Here is a 20000-nt window from a genome sequence, read left to right on the forward strand (position 1 = left end):
GCCTCGCGGGCATAGTGGTCTCACCTCCTTCTCCTTATCCTGTGGGCCGTGCTGGGCATCGCTGGAAGCCCACTCTTCATCCTGTGGGGCAGGGAGCTGCCGTCGGATTTTGAACTGAACCTTGTATGGCTCTGAGTATTGAAGGATTTTGAGAGCATCTTCATATTTTATGTTGTCAAAGAACACGGTTGCACTGAGCAGCTGATCCCCTAGACCAAGAAAGAGCAGCCCCAGGGCCGGGTGTGTGAATGAGACGGGGTCTGCTGTCTTGCCTTGGCTGGCGAGGAGGGCCCCGGGGCATGAATAGGGGGAATCCCACTGAGTCTGCCCCACCAGTCCCCCACTGAGTGCCTCAGGCACAGGGAAGGTGGATGGGGTCCCCCATTTTACTAGATGCAGTGGGTGATCCCAGCCTCAAGCTGTTGAGCAGAGATGTGAGGAGGTCATCCTAAGCTCCAGGTGTGGCTCCTGTCCCCCTCAATACCCCCTCCAGGTCCCTCCCATCCTGGTGGGGAGAATGGTGACCCCAGGGATGGAACTGCCATGGCACCTTCTCTCAAGTTAAAAAGCTTGGCTGCTGAGGAGTCCTTCAGCACTTGCTTGACGAAGATCCCCTGGTCCCCACCACCTGTGACACTGTAGCCACTGGCTCCTGCCTCCACCTCTGTCTTCAGCGTCACCTCTGTTGCCTCCTGGGCGGCCTGGAGCAGAAGCATGTCAGGGCCATGGTGAGCATGTGCCAGTCCCACCATAAGCATCCCTGCTGGGGCCTGTGTCTCCAGAGGATGAGCACCCCACCATCCTTCCCATCAGCCCAGACAACACAGAGCAGGGTAGGGTACCCACCAGGTGGGCTCAGGTAGCTGTCTCTGAGCTCTGGAGGAAGCCAGCTGGAACCTGCCAGAACTCTTGTCCCCACCCCAACCTGCCAGGACTTAGGCACAGCCTGTCCATGCCACCAGGCCCAGCAGGGCACCAGGAGCAGCGCAGAACAGATTCTGCTTTCCCTGTGGCCAAAGTTTCCCTTTTCCAGCTCCTTCATGCATTCTTCACAAACACGTGACGCACCAGTGGTGTGCAGGGCACCTGATGCTCAAGACAAGGAAGAACAGCAACGCCAAGGAAAATACGGGACATTGGGTGCAGTCTGCCAGACCTGGGACAGGATGGGGCCTGTGTCCTGCAGAGCTCTTGGACTGCTGGGGCCTCCAAGGAATAAAACCAGTTGCTTGAGAGGCAGAGTGCCCTCATCATTGGGTGCTAGCAGAGTCTAGCACCTTCCATAGTTACATGGCCTGGGTGCTGACTGGCCCTTTCAGCCCCACGGCTTGAATATGCAACGGACACCAGCACTGCCCCATTGCACAGAGGAGAAAATTGAGGTCTGTACAGCCAGGTCTACCCGGCCAGGAGCTTGGCTATGCATCAAACTCCACACCAGGGACGGGTGGAGAGGGTCAGGACCACATTTAGCCTTCTGGAGCCCCTGCCCTTCCCCAGGCCTGACAAGGGGGACAAGAACACCCCTCCTCCCTAGGTCACGGGGCACACTGCCAGCCTCTTTGCTGCTCCCCTGTCTGCCCTGACCTCGGACTCTCTGGCTGGATCCCTTGAGGACGGACACACCTCTGTGACCCTCAGCTCTTGCTGTACCCACCTCTGGACGACTCATCCTGAAAAATGTCCGTGAGTCCCCTGAATCTCGCTTCCACCAGGATCTCCGTCTCCCAGCAGAACCTTGCCTGCCGGGGGCGTCTTCCTGCAGCCACAAGTGTTGGGAGTTAGGCACCTGCCCCAGCTCAGGGACAGGGAGGGGCACAGGTAAGCTGGTGCCAGACCAGGAGCCCTCCCTTCAGAGGGGCCCAGAACTTCCAACACGCAGCTGCGTGCAGAGAGAGCCGAGCTCCTCCAGGCACATCCACAGAGAAAAGGCAACTCTTGGCCTTCCTGCTTTCCAACAGGGCCCAGCCTACAGCCCACAGCACCCACCCTACAGCCCACAGCGCCCATAGGGAAGCCCCACAGCAACTGGAGTTTTGTATGGAGGGAGATAAGAAATTCAAATTGTACAAAAATGAATCCTTTCATAGACATGGCTCCTCTGATCCCTTCCCTGAGTCCTTGTCTCCAGAGGTAGCCATGGGGCCCTGTCCCCAAAGACAGCATGAGTGTGTTACACAGGTGCAGGGATGCACACACCCTGTGCCCCTGAAACACAAACACAGTAACACGAGGCCTGTCCCCATCAGCCCATACGCATGCTCACAAGAGCTGCAGGGCACCTCCATCCCACTGTGCCCTGGCCAGCCACAGGGAGGGACCCAAGGGCACAGAGGAGTCTGAGAGGACATCTGAGTGGGCACTGCCCAGTGGGCAGCAGGGCAGGGCAGCAAGGCTGCACAGACATGCGTGAGTTGCCCACACAGGGCGATGCAGGAGGAGACCTGGGTGCCTATGGGGCTCTGCCCAGCAGGCTCACCTGGAGTCCAAAGTCAGCAGCCTCAGTCGTGTATTCGTAGACAGGTGAAGACCCCTGTGGCCGTGGTCGAATGACTTCATCCGCAGGCCCTTCAGTCACCTGATGGGAGAGAATCCAGTTACTTTTGCCACTCGGTTCTCCCAGGGCCCAGGGAGAATGGGGGCAGGGTATGAGGAGGACACACTTCCTCCTGCTCTCACTTACAGAGTGCTCATCTTCAGTTTCTGCATCTGGCTCCCCAGGCTGCAGCTGTCGGCCGGACACTGCAGAGAGAGTGGCTGTCAGTGGAGACAAGCAGGCTGGGGGAGCAGATCGTGGCCCGGGGGAGGGAGCCAGGAGTGTATGTACACTGTGGAGGTGTCATAGTCCTTTCCTGGACAATGGATCTCAGAGCAAATTCAGGGGCTGGGGGAAGATCTATAGCCACTGGGCTGGAGACGCTGTGGCATCAGGTCAGGTAGCAGTGAATTGAGACTGGACTTATTCCAAGTTGGAACAGATTTAGTCCGAGAAAGTTACTAAACAAACACAAGGTGTTTGTTATTGTATAACCACACCCTGGGAGGATCAGAATCCAGAGCTGCTAGAATATATTATCTAAAGTGTCCAGCAGCCACCAAAAAATTACAAGTTATGCAAAGAAACGAACGTATGGTCCATACTGAGAAACAAAGCAGTGAATGGAAAGTGTCTCTAAATGTCCACTAATGCTGGGTTTAATACAGACTTCAAAGAAACTATTAAAAGTTTGTTCAGGCCGGGCACGGTGGCTCACGCCTGTAATCCCAGGACTTTGGGAGGCTGAGGCGGGTGGATCACCTGAGGTCGGGAGTTCGAGACCAGCCTGACCAACATGGAGAAACCCCATCTCTACTAAAAATACAAAATTAGCCAGGCATGGTGGCACATGCCTGTAATCCCAGCTACTCGGGAAGCTGAGGGAGGAGAATCGCTTGAACCCAGGAGGCGGAGGTTGTGGTGAGCCGAGATTGCGCCATTGTACTCCAGCCTGGGCAACAAGAGTGAAACTCCGTCTCAAAAAGAAAAAAAAGTTTGTTGAAAACACAAAAACAAATCATGTTTAAAAAAATTAATGGAAAATATGTTAACAATGGCTCAATGAAGAGAGAATCTCATAAAGAAATAAAACTTATTTTTTAAAAGGCAAGCAAAAATTCTGGAGTTGAAAATTTACTACTGGGGTTCACCAACAGATTTGAGATACCAGAAGAATTATCAACTTGTAGATTAATATAAATTAACCAATTTGAAGAATGGGGGTCAGGGGGAAGATTGTTTGAAGAAAAACAGAGTCTCAGAGCATTAACCAGAAGATAAAGAGGCAGAAGAGAGAGTTGAAGAAGTGATAGCTGAAAACAATCTGCAGAATCCAAGAAGCGCGACCAAACCTAAGCAGGAGAAACACAGAGATCCACACCTAGACACGTCATAGTCAAAATGCTTAAGAGAAAGGGCCCCATCACATAATAAGGGCACAAAAATACAACTAATACCTGAATCACATCAAAACCATAGAAGCTACAAGAAAATGGAACAATATATTCAAAGGGCTGAAAGAAACTGTTGTCAACGAAGAATTTGATATCAAGCAACCTATCCTTCAAAAATAAAGGCAAAACAGTCTGGGCATGCTGGCTTATGCCTGTAATCCCAGCACTTTGGGAGGCTGAAGTGGGAGGATTGCTTGAGCCCAGAAACTCAAGGCCAGCCTGAGCAATATAGTAAGATCTCATCCCTACAAAAAAAATTTTTTTTTTTTTTTTTTTTGAGACGGAGTCTCACTCTGTCACCCAGGATGAAGTGCAGTGGCACGATCTTGGCTCACTGCAACCTCCGCCTCCCAGGTTCAAGTGATTCTTCTGCCTCAGCCTCCCGAGTAGCTGGGACTACAGACACACGCTACCATGCCCGGCTAATTTTCATATTTTTAGTAGAGACGGGGTTTCACCATGTTGGCCAGGCTGGTCTCGAACTCTTGACCTCATGATCCACCTGCCTCAGTCTCCCAAAGTGCTGGGATTACAGGCGTGAGCTACCGTGTCCGGCCCAAAATTTTTTTTAAAAATTAGCGGGGCATGGTGGTGCATGCCTATAGTCCCAGCTGCTCAGGAGGCTGAGGCGGGAGGATAGCTTAAGCCTGAGAGGTTGAGGCTGCAGTGAGCTGTGATTGCACCACTTCACTCCAGTCAGACAGAGCAAGACTCTGTCTCAAAAAAATAAAAATTTAAATTTAAAAAAAGGAAAAATAAAGGCATTCCCAAATGAACAAAGACTTGGAAATGTCATTGCTAGCAAATCTGCCTTACAAGATACACTAAAGAAGTCCTTCGGACTGAAAGGAACTAATACCAGACACTAAGTCAAATGCACAGGAAGAAATGAAGAATGCAGAAAATGGTAACTATGTAGGCAAATATAAAAGAATCTACGGATATATATTGTCCTCGTTTTATTTCTTAACTTCTTTCAAAAACAGAGGATTGTATAAAGCAAAGATTGACAAACTTTTCTTGAAAAAGGCAATATAGTGGCTATTTTAAGCTTACCAGGCCAGGTGATCTCTGTTGCAACTCTGCAGCCATAGCACAGAAGCAGCTATAGATTACAGATAATATGTAAATAAATGAGCAAAACTGTTTCAACAAAACTTTACTTGTAAAACAAAAAGGAGGCTGGATTTAGAAGACAGGCAATAGTCTGTGAACCACTTATATAAGGCAACAATTCCAACACTGTATTGTTAGGATTATAACATACATAGATGCAGTATATATGTGACAATAATAGCAAAAAGGAGTAGGAGGAGAGGGTATACAGTCAGCCTTTCACATCAGTGGTTTCTGTATCCTGAGTTCAATGAAACTTGGGTCAAAAATGTTCTCCCAAAAATTGCATCTGTACTGAACATGTATAGACTTTTTTTTCTTGTCATTATTCCCTAAACAATATGGTATACCAGCTATTTACATAGCATTTACATTGTATTAGGTATTATAAGTAATCTAGAGATGATTTAAAGTATAGGGGAGGGAAGATGTATGTAGGTTATTTGCAAATACTACACTGCTTTATAGAAGGGACTTGAGCATCCATGAATTTTGGTATCTGAGGGAGGTCCTAGAAGCAATCCCTCATGGATGCTGAGGCACAAGGGTACCTGGACCAAAGTTTCTATAATTTACCAGAATTAAGCTGGCATTGCCTGGGGCTGGGAGTGGGAAGGGAGATTGATTGTAAATGGGGTTGAGAAAATTTGGAAGGTGATGGAGGTGTTCCAGAACTGGATTGTGGATTGCACAACTCTATAAGGTTAGTAAAATGATTGAATTGTACATTTGCAATGGGTGGGTTCTATGGTTTATAAACTGTACCTCAATGGAACTGTAAAAGAAAAAGGTAATTAACTGTATAAAACAAAAATAAGTCAGCATGGTGGCTCACGCCTGTAATCCCAGCACTTTGGGAGGCCAAGGAGGGCAGATCACTTGAGGCCAGGAGTTTGAGACCAGCCTGACCAACATGGTGAAATGCTGTCTCTACTAAAAATACAAACATTAGCTGGGCATGGTGGTGCACGTCTGTAATCCCAGCTACTCAAGAAGCAGAGGCAGGAGAATCACTTGAACCCAGGAGGTGGAGGTTGCAGTGAGCCGAGATTGTTCCACTGCACTCCAGCCTCGGCAACAGACCAAGACTCTGTCTTCAAAAAAAAAATAACAAAAAAAATAAAATGTATCTTAGAATTTTACAAATATAGAAGTAAAGCATATGACAGGATAGGGATGGAGTGCAAAAGTTGCTGTTGTGGGCCAGGCGCGGTGGCTCACGCCTGTAATCCCAGCACTTTGGAAGGCCGAGGCAGGCGGATCATGAGGTCAGGAGACCAAGACCATCCTGGCTAACACGGTGAAACCCCATCTCTACTAAAAATACAAAAAAGTAGCCGGGCGAGGTGGTGGGCGCCTGTAGTCCCAGCTACTCGGGAGGCTGAGGCAGGAGAATGGCGTGAACCCCGGGGGGTGGAGCCGGCAGTGGGGCGAGATCGCGCCACTGCACTCCAGCCTGGGCGACAACAAGACTCCGTCTCAAAAAAAAAAAAAGTTGCTGTTGTGAAGATCTTACATTATACTTAAAGTAGGACAATCTTACTTGAAATTATACTGTAATAAGTTAAATATTCAGAGTATAAACCATAATGCAACCATTAAAAAAATAAAAAGATGTATAGGTAATAAGCCAATAGTGGAACCAAAATGGAATACTAGGCTGGGCACAGTGGCTTGTGCCGTAATCCCAGCACTTTAGGAGACCGAGGCAGGAGGATCACTTGAGGCCAGGAGTTTGAGACTAGCCTGGGCAACACAGTGAGACCTCATCTCTAGAAAATATTTAAAAATTAGCCATGCATGGTGGTGCACATCTGTAGTCCCAGCTACTCGGGAGGCTGAAGTGGGAGGATCACTTGAGCCCAGGAAGTTAAGGCTGCAGTGAGCCGAGCTCGTGCCACTGCACTCCAGCCGGGGCAGCAGAGCAAGACCCTGTCTCAAAAAACAAACAAACCAAAAAACACCCAGATCTCTTTTTTGAAACACTGCAGTAAAAACTGGCAAAACTGAAAGGAGAAATAAACAAATCCACAATTATTATACAATAGGAGATTTTAGCACTCTTAGGAAATGATAACCATACAAAGTAGAATAGGGGAAGATACAAAACACTTGAAGCACCCATCAACCAACGAGACCAAACTGGCACTGGGAGAACACTCCTGACAGCAGCCGGTGCATGCTGCTCTCAGGTGCACAGGGGACAGTCACTGAGACAGGCCCCATGCTGGCTCAGAAACCTGTCTCGACAAATTTAAAATAACTTCAGTCATCCTAGTTCTCTTCTCTGACCCCCAGTGGAATCAAGACAGTGTGGCAGAAACACAAATCAGTGAACAGAAAACAAAGTCCAGAACAGCCCCACACTTACATGGCCAATTAATTCTTGTTTGTTTGTTTGTTTTGTTTTGAGACAGGGTCTCACTCTGTCGCTCAGGCTGGAATGCAGTGGCACAATCTCAGCTCACAGCAACTTCTGCCTCCTGGGTTCAAGCGTTTCTGGTGCCTCATCCTCCCGAGTAGCTGGGATTACAGGCATGCGCCATCATGCCTCACTAATTTTTTTTTTTTGGTACTTTTAGTACAGATGGGGTTTCACCATGTTGCCCAGGCTTGTCTTGAACTCCTGGCCTCAAGTGATCCACCTGCCTTGGCCTCCCAAAGTACAGGCGTGAGCCACCATGCCCGGCCAAATTCTTGTCAAAGCAGCCCAGTTATTCCAATAGAAAGCAAAGTCTTTTCACCGAATGGTCCTGAAACAGCTGGGTATTTACTGGGAAACCAATAAACCTGGACCCTTCCATACCATCACTCATGAAAATGAATTCGAAATGAATCATAGAGGGAAATGTAAAACCAAAAACTATAAAACTTCTAGAAGAAAATATAGGATAACTTCTTTACCACCTTGAGAGCAGCAAAGTTTTCTTAGGACACAGAAGGTAAGGATCATAGAACGAAAACTGATATATTTAAGTTCTCATAATTTAAAACACTAGCCTTAAGAGCTTTCATTTTCCTCAGAAAATGAAAAGGCAGTGAATGGATCTGGCAAAGGACTTGCATGGAGCCCGTGTACAACTCAACAGAAGACAAAAAGCTCAACTAAAAATGGGCAGAAGATTTGAACAGACATTTCACAAAAGAAGATGTACGAGTGTTCAATAAGTACAAGAAAAGATGCTCAACATTTTCAGTCATCAGGAAAATGCAAATCAAGACCAATGGAACAGAACAGAGATCCCAGAAACAGACACACATACACAAAGCTGTGATGACCTGTTCAATAAATGGCCTGGGATCCATTGGATATCCATATGAAAAACATTAATCTTCGCCCCACCTCAGCCAGAGAAAATTAATTTCATGTGGATTACAGATCCAAAATTAAAGGCTTAACAATAAAACTTCTAGAAAATAAATAGAAATTACTTTTGGAGTAGGGGAAAAATTCTTAAACAGAACACACAAAAAAATGACAGATATTGGTCTATATTAAAATTAAGAGCTTCTGGCCGGGCGCAGTGGCTCACGCCTGTAATCCCAACACTTTGGGAGGCCGAGGCGGGTGGATCATGAGGTCAGGAGATCGAGACCATCCTGGCTAACACAGTGAAACCCTGTCTCTACTAAAAATACAAAAAATTAGCCGGGCGTAGTGGCAGGTGCCTGTAGTCCCAGCTACTCGGGAGGCTGAGGCAGGAGAATGGTGTGAACCCGGGAGGCGGAGCATGCAGTGAGCCGAGATTATGCCACTGAACTCCAGCCTGGGCAACACAGCGAGACTCCATCTCAAAAAAAAAAAAGAAAGAAAAGAAAAAAGAATTAGAGCTTCTGTTCATCAAAAAACACCACTAAAGGCATGAAATGTAAATTAGTATAGCCATGATAGAAAACACTATGGATGGTTCCTCAAAAAATTAAAAATAGAACTACCATTTGATCCAGCAGTCCCACTACTGGGTATATATCCAAAGGAAATGAAATCGATAAATTGCAGCTATCTTTGCCCAAAACACAGATTGGGCGAAGACACCTGCAATACATTTACCAAGCAAAGGCCTCCAACCCAGAATGCACAAAGAATCCTTGCAAACCAAAAGACAAACAACCTGATAGAAACATGGGCAAGAAAACACTGGAAAGTTAGCTCATAGAAGAGGATATTCAACCAGCCGATTAGTATATGGAAAGATGGCCAGCATTTCTAGTCATCTGGGCAATGCCAACAAAACCACGAGGTGCCATATCCTCCCAGGATAATGGCTGAAATGGAAAAGTCGAGGGGGACCACCTGGAGACAAGGCCTGGGGAAGCCGGAACTCCGTCCTGGTGTGGGTTGGGGGTGAGCTGGCACAACCACTTGGAAACAGCCTGGTAGAGTCTATCAAAGCCTGACACGCCTTACCCTGTGGCCCAGCAACTCATAGCCAGGGGCAGAGCCAAGAAATATGCACACATATGTCCCTCAAAAGATGGTTGCAGGAACATCCATCTCAGTATAATTTGCAGCACCCAGAAACTAGAGATTCAAATGTCCATCAACAGTAGAATAAAAAAAAAAAGAGAGGTATTTGTCCAATGGAACAGTATATGGTATAAACTGTGCCTACGTGCAGCGTGGATGAAGTTCACAAACACAAGGTTGAAATAAAGAAGCTAGATATAAAAAGCGCTCGTACCGGGGGAGCCCGTCACATCCAGCTCACAGTCAGGCTCAGGACACCTAGGGCTGAAGTCGCCAGGGGGAGCGGGCAGACAGGGTCTCCTGGAGAGGACTAATTACTTGGGTGTGCCATGGTTTGTACCCTTTCTCCATAAAAAATTTTAGAATTCTATATAAAATCAAACACAATTATAAACTTTACACTAATAAATCTGAAAATTTAGATTGATTGCATATATTCCTAGAAAACCCACAAGAAGAACCAAACTCGTCCAACCCAGGGCCCATAGGCCGCATGTGGCCCAGGACAGCTTTGAATACGGCTTGACACAAATTCATAAACTTCCTAAAACTTTATTATATTCTTTGCAATTGTTTCTTTTAGCTCATCAGCTATCATTAGTGTATTTTATGTGTGACCCAAGACAATTCTTCTTCTTCCAATGAGGCCCAGGGAGGCCAAAAGATAGGACGCCCCTGATGGATAATCCAAGTAGTTTTGTAACGATTTAAAAATCAACATGGTGAAACCCCATCTCTACTAAAAATACAAAAATTAGCTGGGCATGGTGGCGGGCACCTGCAATCCCAGCTACTCGGGAGGCTGAGGCAGGAGAATCACTTGAACCCAGAAGGCAGAGGTTGCAGTGAGCCAAGATCACGCCATTGCACTCCAGCCTGGGCAACAAAAGCAAAACTCTGTCTCAAAAAAAAATAAAGAAAAAGAAAAAATCAAATCCCTTATTTAAAACCATCCCACAAAAAGAACTCCGAATTATACTCTAAATATTCCCCACTCCGAATTATACTCTAAATATTCCAAGAAGAAACAGTACCAATCTTACACCAACTCTGGCGCCCTGGCCTGGGCTCCAGGGCCTCCCTCCTGCAGTGACGAGGAGGGTCTCAGACCTAAGGCCCCCATCTCTGCCCCAGACCCAGTTGCTGGTAGGACACTGATTGGGAAGGAGCATGTCCCTATCCTTTGGGGTGGTGTTCTGGCCTCCGGGACCAGCTGCTCCCTGTCCCCTGCAGTAGGTGTCCTGGCCTTGGGGACTGTCCCATGAAGAGAGATGGGGAGGCCCAGTCCCGGCAGTAGTCTAGGTCTGGCTGCTGCTCTGGCCAATGTGCCGTGTGGCCCTGAGCAAGCTCATCCCCTCTCTGAGCTTTCATTCCCTCATGGATACGTGGACCACCCTGCCTGCCCTGACTGGAGGTTGCTGGGCTACAGACACTGCTCCCGCAGAGGCACCCCCAGGGCCATGCCTGCTCATCCCGAGACCACCTCTGCCTGCGCAGGCCCCTGCCGCTCCCTCGCTGCTTCACAGGCCTTTCGTTGCCCTACAGCCCAGGTCCCCTCTGGCTCTGGTCTCAGGCCTGGCAGGGCTGGAGGATGGCATCTCCTGGAGGAGGTTCTCTCAAGCGAAGGAAGAGAAGGGCAGGAGGTGAGGGCAGGCAGGGCTGGGTCAGTGCCAGGAGGCATCAACACTCATCCCCACATCATCCCGCCCCCGCCACCTTCCTACTGCTCAGGTGGCCAGCCCCAGACCCCAGGCCTCCATGACCTCCCAGCAGAGCCACAACTTCCGTTTCCCCCACCTGCCAGACCAGCCTTGCGCAAGGTGTCAGCCCAAGAATTGTACCCCTGGCAACCCCATGGCGCGATCTCCTCCACAGGCCCCTTCTCCCTAACCAGGCAGTGAAGGGGCAAGGCCCTGTCTCCCTTCTGCACAGCTCTGTCCTGGCCACCTGGACCCATCTCACTCACCTTGGCATTCAGACACTGCCCCACCACCTGACGCACCCCCAACCTGCACAGACAGACCTTGGCCAGCCCCACCGCTCTGCCTCCCAGATGGCTGCCAAACCCTCCACTCCTTGCCCGCCTGCCCCTGCCACTCCCTCCACACGGCCCTGCCAGGGCTCCCCAGTGCACCCCACAACCCTGAGGGACCACCAGCTGGGGCCACCCCGACCCCTCTGGAGCTGCCTGGAGCTCCAGCCACACCAAACCCACAGCAAATTCGTGGGACGGGGCGGTGCCAAGGAAAGGGACAAGAATCTGGCCAGAGCCTGCCCACCGCTAAGCCAAGGGCAATGGCAGGTAAGCCACTCTCTGGCCTCAGTTTCCCTTCCTGCTCTGCCCAGACCCTGCCCCTCAATCCCCAAGATGGGTAACATATGTGAAAACTGAGGCTGGGAGAGGGGAGCCACTTACCCAAGGGGACCCAGCCAGTAGGTGTGGAGCTGGGGCAACTACCTAGCAGGGCTGGGGGCAGAGGAGGGTCCCTGGGTCACTTGGCCCACAGCTGCTCCCCTGCCAGCAGGTGGAGCTGGGGTCATGAGTGGGGAGGGGCTCCACTGCCTCGGAGACCGGGTGTCCCAGGCCCTGCCCAGCACTCAGGGTGGGGCAGGTGTTCTGAGGCTGCCCAGAAACCCAGCCGCCTCCCGCTCCCTCCGCAGCCTCCCCAGCCAAAAAGCCCCACCCAGCAGGCAGGAGCCTGGATGGGTTGGGGGTGGGGGGCAGCTGCCGTGAGGCCCAAGAAAGGGTCAGAAGGGCAACTCCTCGGAGAAGGGACTCGCCAGGCAGGGAAACACAGGTCTGCTGGGCTGGGGGTGGGCACCACGGTCAAGGGCCCCTAAGCTGGGCACAGCCGGCTGCACTCCCAAATCTCTCCAGGGTAGTCTTGTGGGTGTTGGGGCCGGTGAGGGAGGGTGTCGACAGCAAGCCCTGGGCACACCCTGTGCTGGGAACCTGCGTGGGGGAAGGAGGAGGAGACGTGACCAGCCCTGCTCCTGCTGGCCCTCATGCCTGGTCCTGCCGCTGGCCCACGCGGGACAGTCCCCAGCCCCACCCTCAGCCACTGCACTGGGAGCGGCTGTTCCTACACTGCCTGTGGTGGGGATGGAGTGCAGAGGCTCAGCGAGCGGCAGACCCGCCTCTGGCCACAGAGCTGCGGAGTGGGGACCCCTCGAGCCGCTGGGCTGGCAGGAGCCTGGCCCAGGAACACAAACAGGAAGGGGGAAATCCCGCCCGCCTCGGGATAAGGCTGCCCAGCCAGGCTACCGGCCTCGGACCCGCACCAGTGGGGAGAGAGAGGAAGTCCCCCAGTATCCCAGTCCCCCACCAAGAGCACCGCCTCCCAGGCCCGAGGTCCTGAGGAAGCCCCGCCTCGGCCCCAGAGTGCAGGGGAGGCCGCCTCGGCCCCGCCCCGCCTCCGGTTCTCCCAGACAGGCTCTGCAAGTGGCCCCATCATCTGAATCATGACACTGCTTGTTGACGGTCACCAAAGCCCCACTTCACAGAGGAGAATGTGGAGGTGACTTGCCTGAGCCAGACCCAGCTGGTCAGGCTGTTGGCACCTGGTTCCTTCCCCAATGCCCTTCTCGCACTCCCCGGGCCCCCAGCGCCCTGGCCTCAACACTACCATTAACATTCCTGCGGGTGAAAACTTGAACCTTGGGGAGGGACCCCAGGACCCAGGTCAGTCCCTTGCATGCCAGGGCAGGTGGGGGTGGCACCACAGTGAAAGCCGCAGAGGACACCCACCCTGGCCCAGAAAAGCTGCCTCCCCGAGAACTGGACTATTCTGGGGCAGGGCCTGAGCAGGCGGGGCCTCAGGAAGTGTGTTTGGGGGAGGAGCAGATCCTGGCCGGGAGGCGGGGTGCGGGGGTGGGGAGGGGCGGAGCAGGAGGGGAGAAGGAACACAGGCTGGGGAGTGCGGCAGAGGCTTACCAACACCCCTGCTCCACAGCTGGGTCCAAATTGAGGACTCCCACCAGCCACCAGCTAAATGAGAGTTCTTGGAGGGTCCAGAACAGGTCCGTGGGGGGAAGAGGTGGATTTTGCTTAAACAAAAATCCAAGTTTGCATCTAAACTGGCAGCCCCAGGGCCCCATCTCTGGCCTCCAGGTGGGAGGGCATGGTTGGGTGCATTTGCAAGTCACCAGGCCCCTGGGGGCTGGCAGGGAGGAGACTGGCTCTCCAGTGGCCAGAAAAGTCCATTCTGGGTGGGAGGAATGAATGGCCCACTCCAGGTTTGCAGGTGTGTGTGCACACGTGTGTGCTCACAGGATGAACGTGCTCAGGTGCTAGGGCGTGTGTGCACTTGTGTGTCTGGCCTGGGCTCCTCCCTCTGAACACCCATGGACACCCCAGAGTGAGGCCATGGAGGCGGCAGCCCTGTGGGAGTCACTGCCCTCGGGCTGGAAGCCCGGTGCCCACCCAGACACAGGCGCACACAGCCGGCCGCACTTGGGCCTCACCCAGTCGTGGAACTTCATGAAGAAAGTGCCAAGCGGGCTGACTGTCATGAGACCTTCAGACTTTCCTGAGCAACATCCCCCGCCCCTCCCCGATGCTTCTTGAGATAACTTTCTCGGGATGAGCTCAGGCTCTCGCTCCTGCCTGTGTCTGCTTCCAAGGCTGCAGGAGGGCCGGGAAGCCAGACTCAGTCCCCTAGACCTGGGAGCTGGGCTCCTTGCCCATCCAGCAGCCATTCCCCACTGCAGCCCAGCTGCACCCGTGAGGCTATTCACATCACCCTCTCCCAAAACAACCTTCCGTAGCTCCCTGGTGCCGTCCATCGGTCAGACTGGCCTGGCAGCCTCTCCGTGCCTGCTCTAGCCCTAGCCGACATCCCCAGCCTCTCCAGCCCTCACTGTGCCTGCCTGGGCCACAGGCTCTCTTTCTCTGGGCTTTCCCAGGCTGTCTTCTCTGCTGGGCAAATTCACAGACTGAGCTTGGCCACCCTGCCATGGCTTCTGGACACTGCCTGCTCCCTGGTCCCCAGAACACTTTGCTCACCAAGCACTCAGAGCCTGGCACACAGTAGGTGCATAATAAATGCTAGTGCAGGCAGTGCATGGGAAAAAGGAAGGAGCTTGTCAGATCTCCTGGAAAAGTCTGAGGGTGGGAGCCAGTTGATGGGGATGGGAGGGCAGCAGGTGGGCCCAGTTCATCTCCTTCTGCTCCTGGAGAAACTGAGGCACAGGGTAGCACATGAGCCACCTCTCCAAGGGATTTGGCAGCCAAAAGGAACAGCCCCATGCTCCCATCCATCCCAGGCGGGCTAGCCTGAGCCAGTTTCCCTGGGCTGAAAGGCCGGCCCCACAGACGTCCAGGGCAGTGTGACCCTGTGATGGGGCTACCCATTGCCCCAGGCCCCCACAGCCCACCTCGGGCACCCCCAGGAGAGTAAACCTGGCCTTTGGAAGCAACCACCCTCCACAGCCACCCAGGGCCCCTGTGCACCAAGCAAGCACAGGGTCATCTGAGGACCCTTCCCCAGGCCCCACGCCCACCTTGGGGACTTGCAGACCTGCGGCTGCCCTGAGTGCAGGTGCGCTTGGCATTCACCTCCCCCCACACCCAGGCTCCTTGGAAACAAGAGCCACTGTCCCCTACCTGCCCAGGGCCCACAGCTCGGTGTCCTGCCACACACCTTGCATGGCCTGGGCTCCGCCGGCACCCCAGGGACCAGGACCCAGGAGAAGGGGCCCCGGGGCTTTCTCCCTGACATCCCTGCCCAGCCCGCTGGCCCTGGCTGGAGCCACGGTGAACTAACACCCCTGCCCGTCCGTCAGCTGCAGGTCAGCGGGATGCCTAGCCCAGCTCTGTTCCTCCAGCCCCCCTTGCTGGTGGCCTGCGGGCCCCCACAGACCCGCGGAAGAGTGAGGCAAGCAGGTGTCCGGGCATGGGCACAGGAGCCACTTACCAAGGAAGCTACAGACGCTCTCCCAACTGGCCCAAAAGTGAAGATCCCAACTGGCCACCTCCCCCTGCCACGCCCGGTTCTTCCCTCCACAGCTCCTCCCTCTATTGTCCCGCCTCCGCCTGCTCCTAGGGCTGGCTCTGGACCCTGCCAGGACCCCCGCATCCCACCAGAGGGAGTAGGCGGGTCCCCTGATGGGCCAGGAGCCTGGCCAGCCCCCAACACTCACTCAGCTTCTTGGAGCTGGGGACCCCACCCTGAGTGCCCCCCCAAGCCTGAGCAGCTGACTGCAGAAGAACAGACCGCTCTGAGTCACACAGCCAGCCCAGTCTGGTGAGTGCCTTAGTGTGCGCCAGGTCCTGCAGTGTGGACAGACACAGGCCTGAGGCAGGTCCCTCCCAGGCAGGCTCTGCACAAGCCCTGTGTCTCAGTTTCCCTATGGGGGCCAGGACAGAGGCTGGCCCAGAAGGGAGGAGAGGCATAGCCTAAGGGCAGGGCTGAGCCCACTGGGCCAGTGACCTTGGGGCCTGGTCATCTGCCACCTGCCTGAGCCCCCAGGGTAGCCGACCCTAGCCTCCCTTCAGCCCGCTCAGCCCAAACTCACAGCGGCCGCCACACCTCGAAGCACCAGGGTATCTGGTAAGCAGGGTGTGGTGGGGCTCAGGAACCAGCATTTTTTGAAACAGGGTCTCTCTCTCACCCAGGCTGGAGTGCAGTGGTGCGATCATGGCTCACTGCAGCCTCAAACTCCTGGACTCAAACCATCCTCCCGTGTCAGCCTCTCAAGTGGCTGGGGCTCCAGGTGGCGCCACCACACCTGGCTAATTTTAAAAAGTTTTTGTAGAGATAGGATCCTACTATATTGTCTAGGCTGATCTCATACGCATGGGCTCAGGTGATCCTCCCGCCTTGGCCTCCCAAGTGGCTGGGGCTGCAGGCACACACCAGCACGCCTGGCTAATTTTTAAATTTTTTGTAGAGACAAGGTCTCCCTGTATTGCCCAGGCTAGTCTCAAACTCCTGGGCTCAAGTGATCTTTCTGCCTCAGCCTCCCAAACTGCTGGGATTACAGGTGTGAGCCTCTGCACTGGCCTAGCGTTTTTTTTTTAACAAGCCTCCCATCCTTCCCAGTCATTTCAATGCAAGTGGTGGCTGAGAAACACCTGAGTCCCATGACCCCAAGTCCCCCACTATCCAGAGCTCCAGCTGCCTGGCCCACCTCCTGGTCACCTCACCCTGCTGCACCCCGGGCCCTTAGCCCCCACTCCTCTTTGCTCTGGGCAGCCAGGAGGCTCCAGCAGGACTCAACCAGCTGTGCTATGTGTAGCCCCCTTGGGATCCCAGGGTGACAGCCCTGTGCCCGTAGCCTGGGTGTGGACCTGCCTCCAACAGGCAGTCTGGAGCAGGCCCGCACAGCCGAGGCCCAGCCCAGGCCTCAGGGGCAGCGAGGGGTCAGACCCGGCCTGGGAGGTCAGCAATGGAACGGCTTGCACCTGCACCAGGCCCCAGCGGCATGGGAAGAGGTGGGAAGGTGCGGCTGGGAGGGCTGCCCCCGCCACGGGATGCCAGGGTGGCCTGAGGTGGGCACAGAGAGAAGGGGTCCCCAAGTAGGCCAGAGGACTGCGAGGGCGGGGAAGGCTCTGTCCCAGCCCCAGGGTAGGGGCACTGGCTGGCAAATGGGGTGGGAGAGGCCTCAGGGGCTCCTCAGTCCTGAAAGGCGGGGACCTGATCCCAGGCCCCTTCTGGGCCTCCCCGCATTGCAATACCCTAAAAAGGCCGACACAAGAACCTAACGGCCACAAAGATAGAAAACGACTCTATTCACACGGAGGCAGGAAAGCTGGCCACGTCTGCTCCAGGGACACTCCCAGACAGCTCTCACCTGGGAACGCTGTTTACCTGTTTACCACCTGACACCCACACTCAGCCAGGCAGGGCAGGGCAGGGCTGGCTGAGTCAGCGCCGTACCTAGAGGCCCAGCCCGGCTGGAGTGGGACAGGAAGGAGACGCTGGCACAGAGCGGGGCCATCACGCCAGACACAGCACTGACCCCCGAAAGAGCCTTTGCTGGGGCCCCCACCCCAGCTACGCCCACCTCACAGCAGCCAGAGGGAGGTGCCCTGCAGAGCTGGCCACAGCGCCGGCCGCGCAAGCCCTTCCCAGACCCTCCCTGCAGTGCGGCGAGTGTGGTCCGCCAAGCCCTGGAACACATGACCGAGATCTCCTCCTGGGGCACCCTCACCAACACGGACAGCCATGGGAACGCACCACACCCCGCCCCAGGCCCTCTCCAGACTCTAAGCACGTGCCACTTGCTCTGCCTGGGGCACCCTCCCAGCTCAGATCCTGGACTTGCTCCCCCGCCAGGCAGTCAGCACCGAGCCCTCGGCTCCAGAGCCCCGGGCGGTGGGTGCCCACAGCACGGTGCAGACACACAGCAAGGGATGGGGTCAGGCTGGAGGCCCTGGGCTCTGGCTCAGGGCCACTCACTGGGAAGGGTAAGAGCTGGAGAGCCACGCTTCACACCCTGCCCCTGTTGCTACCCAGTCCCAAAAGAGGCACACTTGACCACCAGCAGGCGGGTGCTGGGCAGGGCCTTGCCCACCTGCCTCGGTTCCCGGGGGCCCCACCTACCGGACCCCTGGCACCACGTGGTGGGACTCAGTGGTCAGGCAGGTGTCTGATCAGCTGGAGGGACGGCAAGCAGGGCATCTGCTAAGCCACCACATCACAGACCCTGAGACCTAGGCCATCCAGCATGTCCCATGATGCACACTGCACAGCTAGTCCTGGCTGAGAGCTGCTAGGACCCAGGAGCAGCTAGGAGTCGCCATGGGAACTCGGCTGCTGGCGGGGGTCAGGCAGGGCTGAGGGCAGTGGATGGTGAATCAGCCGGGAGGAGGCCAAGGCGTGAAGCTCGGCATTCTCAGGGCATGTGTCACCAAGGAGCCCGCGGTGCTGGCTCACCCAGAAGCCAGGCCTGCCAGGCAGCAGGAGCAGGCCGAGGACCGAAGGCTGTAGCCCTAAACAAAGGGGCCTTAACTCCACCCAGTTGGGCTGAGTCATGGGGCCTCCTGCCCACCCACACGCCCTCACCTGACAGCCCCTCCAGCCGGCAGGGCTCACACGGACATAGCCCAGTGAGGCTCCCCCAAGTGTCCCGCCCCTGCCACATCCCGGGCACCCCTAGCTGCCCCTGCTTGGCTATACCCTCAGCAGCGTCCAGGCAGGGGTGTGGCTTGAGATCCCTTTCCGGACTCCTGCCTGGAACAGCCTGTGCAATTGCCTAGCCTCCCACCACTGCCACCCCTGCAGGAAGGAGTCCCTCCCAAGAGCTCTGCAGAGAGCAGGCCCCGATGCCACTCCCACCCTCACAAGCACACACTGGGTCAGCAAGTCCGAGTCTGCGCAGCAGAGCTGGCAGGGCAGGGGAGGGCGGTGGCTGCAAAAACCTCTGCGGGCCTCTGTGGGGTGCGGGGATGGGGGAGTACCGCCTCCCGTCCCAGCCCCTCCCCACCCCCTGCCTCCTGGGCCCAGCTCCATGTTTCCATTTTAGAAAGTGCTTCTGACTATTAAATATTTATCCGAGCAAGGAAGGCCTTGACTCCCGGCCAGCCTATGACTTCCAAAAAAAGAAAAATAAAGGGAAATGTGGAGGCCCAGGCTGAGTGCAGGTGGGGCCTGGTGGAGACACCCTCAAGCTCACAGCGTGGCCGGGGATCCCATCACCCTTAGAGGGGGTGGAGGGGAGCAGAGGAGCATGCCCCATCCTCCTTGTGTGCCCAGTTAAGACTCCACTAAGCTCTCTTAGCTAACCTGGCCTCCACGTCCCCCACGGAGCAGCTTCCTTCCCACCAAAACTGCCCTAAGACCTATGGGGCTCCCCGGTGCCCTCAGGACAAAGCCCTCCCTCCAGCAGCTGGCGCTGCCACCTCTCCATCCTCACCCCACCCCGTCCCAGATGCACTGGGTTGAACACCTTGCAGGTCCCTGACTTCGCCCTCAGCCTCTGCAAGCTCCTCCTGCTCTGCCTCCGCTTCTTTTTCGTGGCCAGTCCCGGTCTCCATTGGGCCAGTTGTCCTCCAGGGGTTCCTCTCTGGCCCTTCTGTGCCCCCTAAGGCTGCACTGGCCACAAAAATGGGATTCACATTTGTTGACTGAACAGTGGGTGGATCCTTGCTCTGCTGAGCTATGACCTCCCAAGTCCCAGGGCTCACGGGGTGGCTTTGAGACCCAGAAGGATGGGTGAACAGGCAGCCAGACAGACAAGGAAGCACCCCCACAGCTCACACCATCCCTGAGTGCAGGGTCTGCCTCTGCCAGCCGGAAGACCAAGCTGGGAGAGTGTGGCATTTTACTCCTGAAGTGGGTGGCAGGGACCCCCAGATGGCCAGTGCCCCCCACTTGCTGGGGCTTGGGGGCCTTTCCTCCCCAGCACCTATACTTCTCCACATCTGGCCAAGCCAGCCCCTAGCTGAGCCTGAAACACAGAGGCCTTCCGCATAGGTGTCACA

At 54.7% G+C, this 20000-nt stretch overlaps 1 protein-coding gene across 3 annotated transcripts in view; it reads right to left on the bottom strand.

Moving 5' to 3' along the window:
• The window catches only part of AHNAK2 (AHNAK nucleoprotein 2), a 40597-nt gene that overhangs the window by 17182 nt on the left and 3415 nt on the right, over positions 1–20000 (bottom strand). The window contains exons 1-7 of one of the 3 annotated variants that reach the window (XM_024231542.3): positions 15490–16564; positions 5047–5095; positions 2684–2742; positions 2480–2578; positions 1658–1759; positions 551–701; positions 25–209 (exon numbers count right to left, since the gene is read on the bottom strand). In XM_024231542.3, the coding sequence (XP_024087310.3) occupies positions 25–209; positions 551–701; positions 1658–1759; positions 2480–2578; positions 2684–2742; positions 5047–5095; positions 15490–15651 (807 nt within the window). In that variant the 5' untranslated portion in view covers positions 15652–16564. Of the gene's footprint in view, positions 1–24; positions 210–550; positions 702–1657; positions 1760–2479; positions 2579–2683; positions 2743–5046; positions 5096–15489; positions 16565–20000 lie in introns of those variants that run through there. The other 2 variants (XM_024231544.3, XM_024231543.3) reach the window with 2 other exon arrangements.

This window comes from Pongo abelii, chromosome 15, assembly GCF_028885655.2.
Source record: "Pongo abelii isolate AG06213 chromosome 15, NHGRI_mPonAbe1-v2.0_pri, whole genome shotgun sequence".
Classification (NCBI taxonomy): Eukaryota; Metazoa; Chordata; class Mammalia; order Primates; family Hominidae; genus Pongo; species Pongo abelii.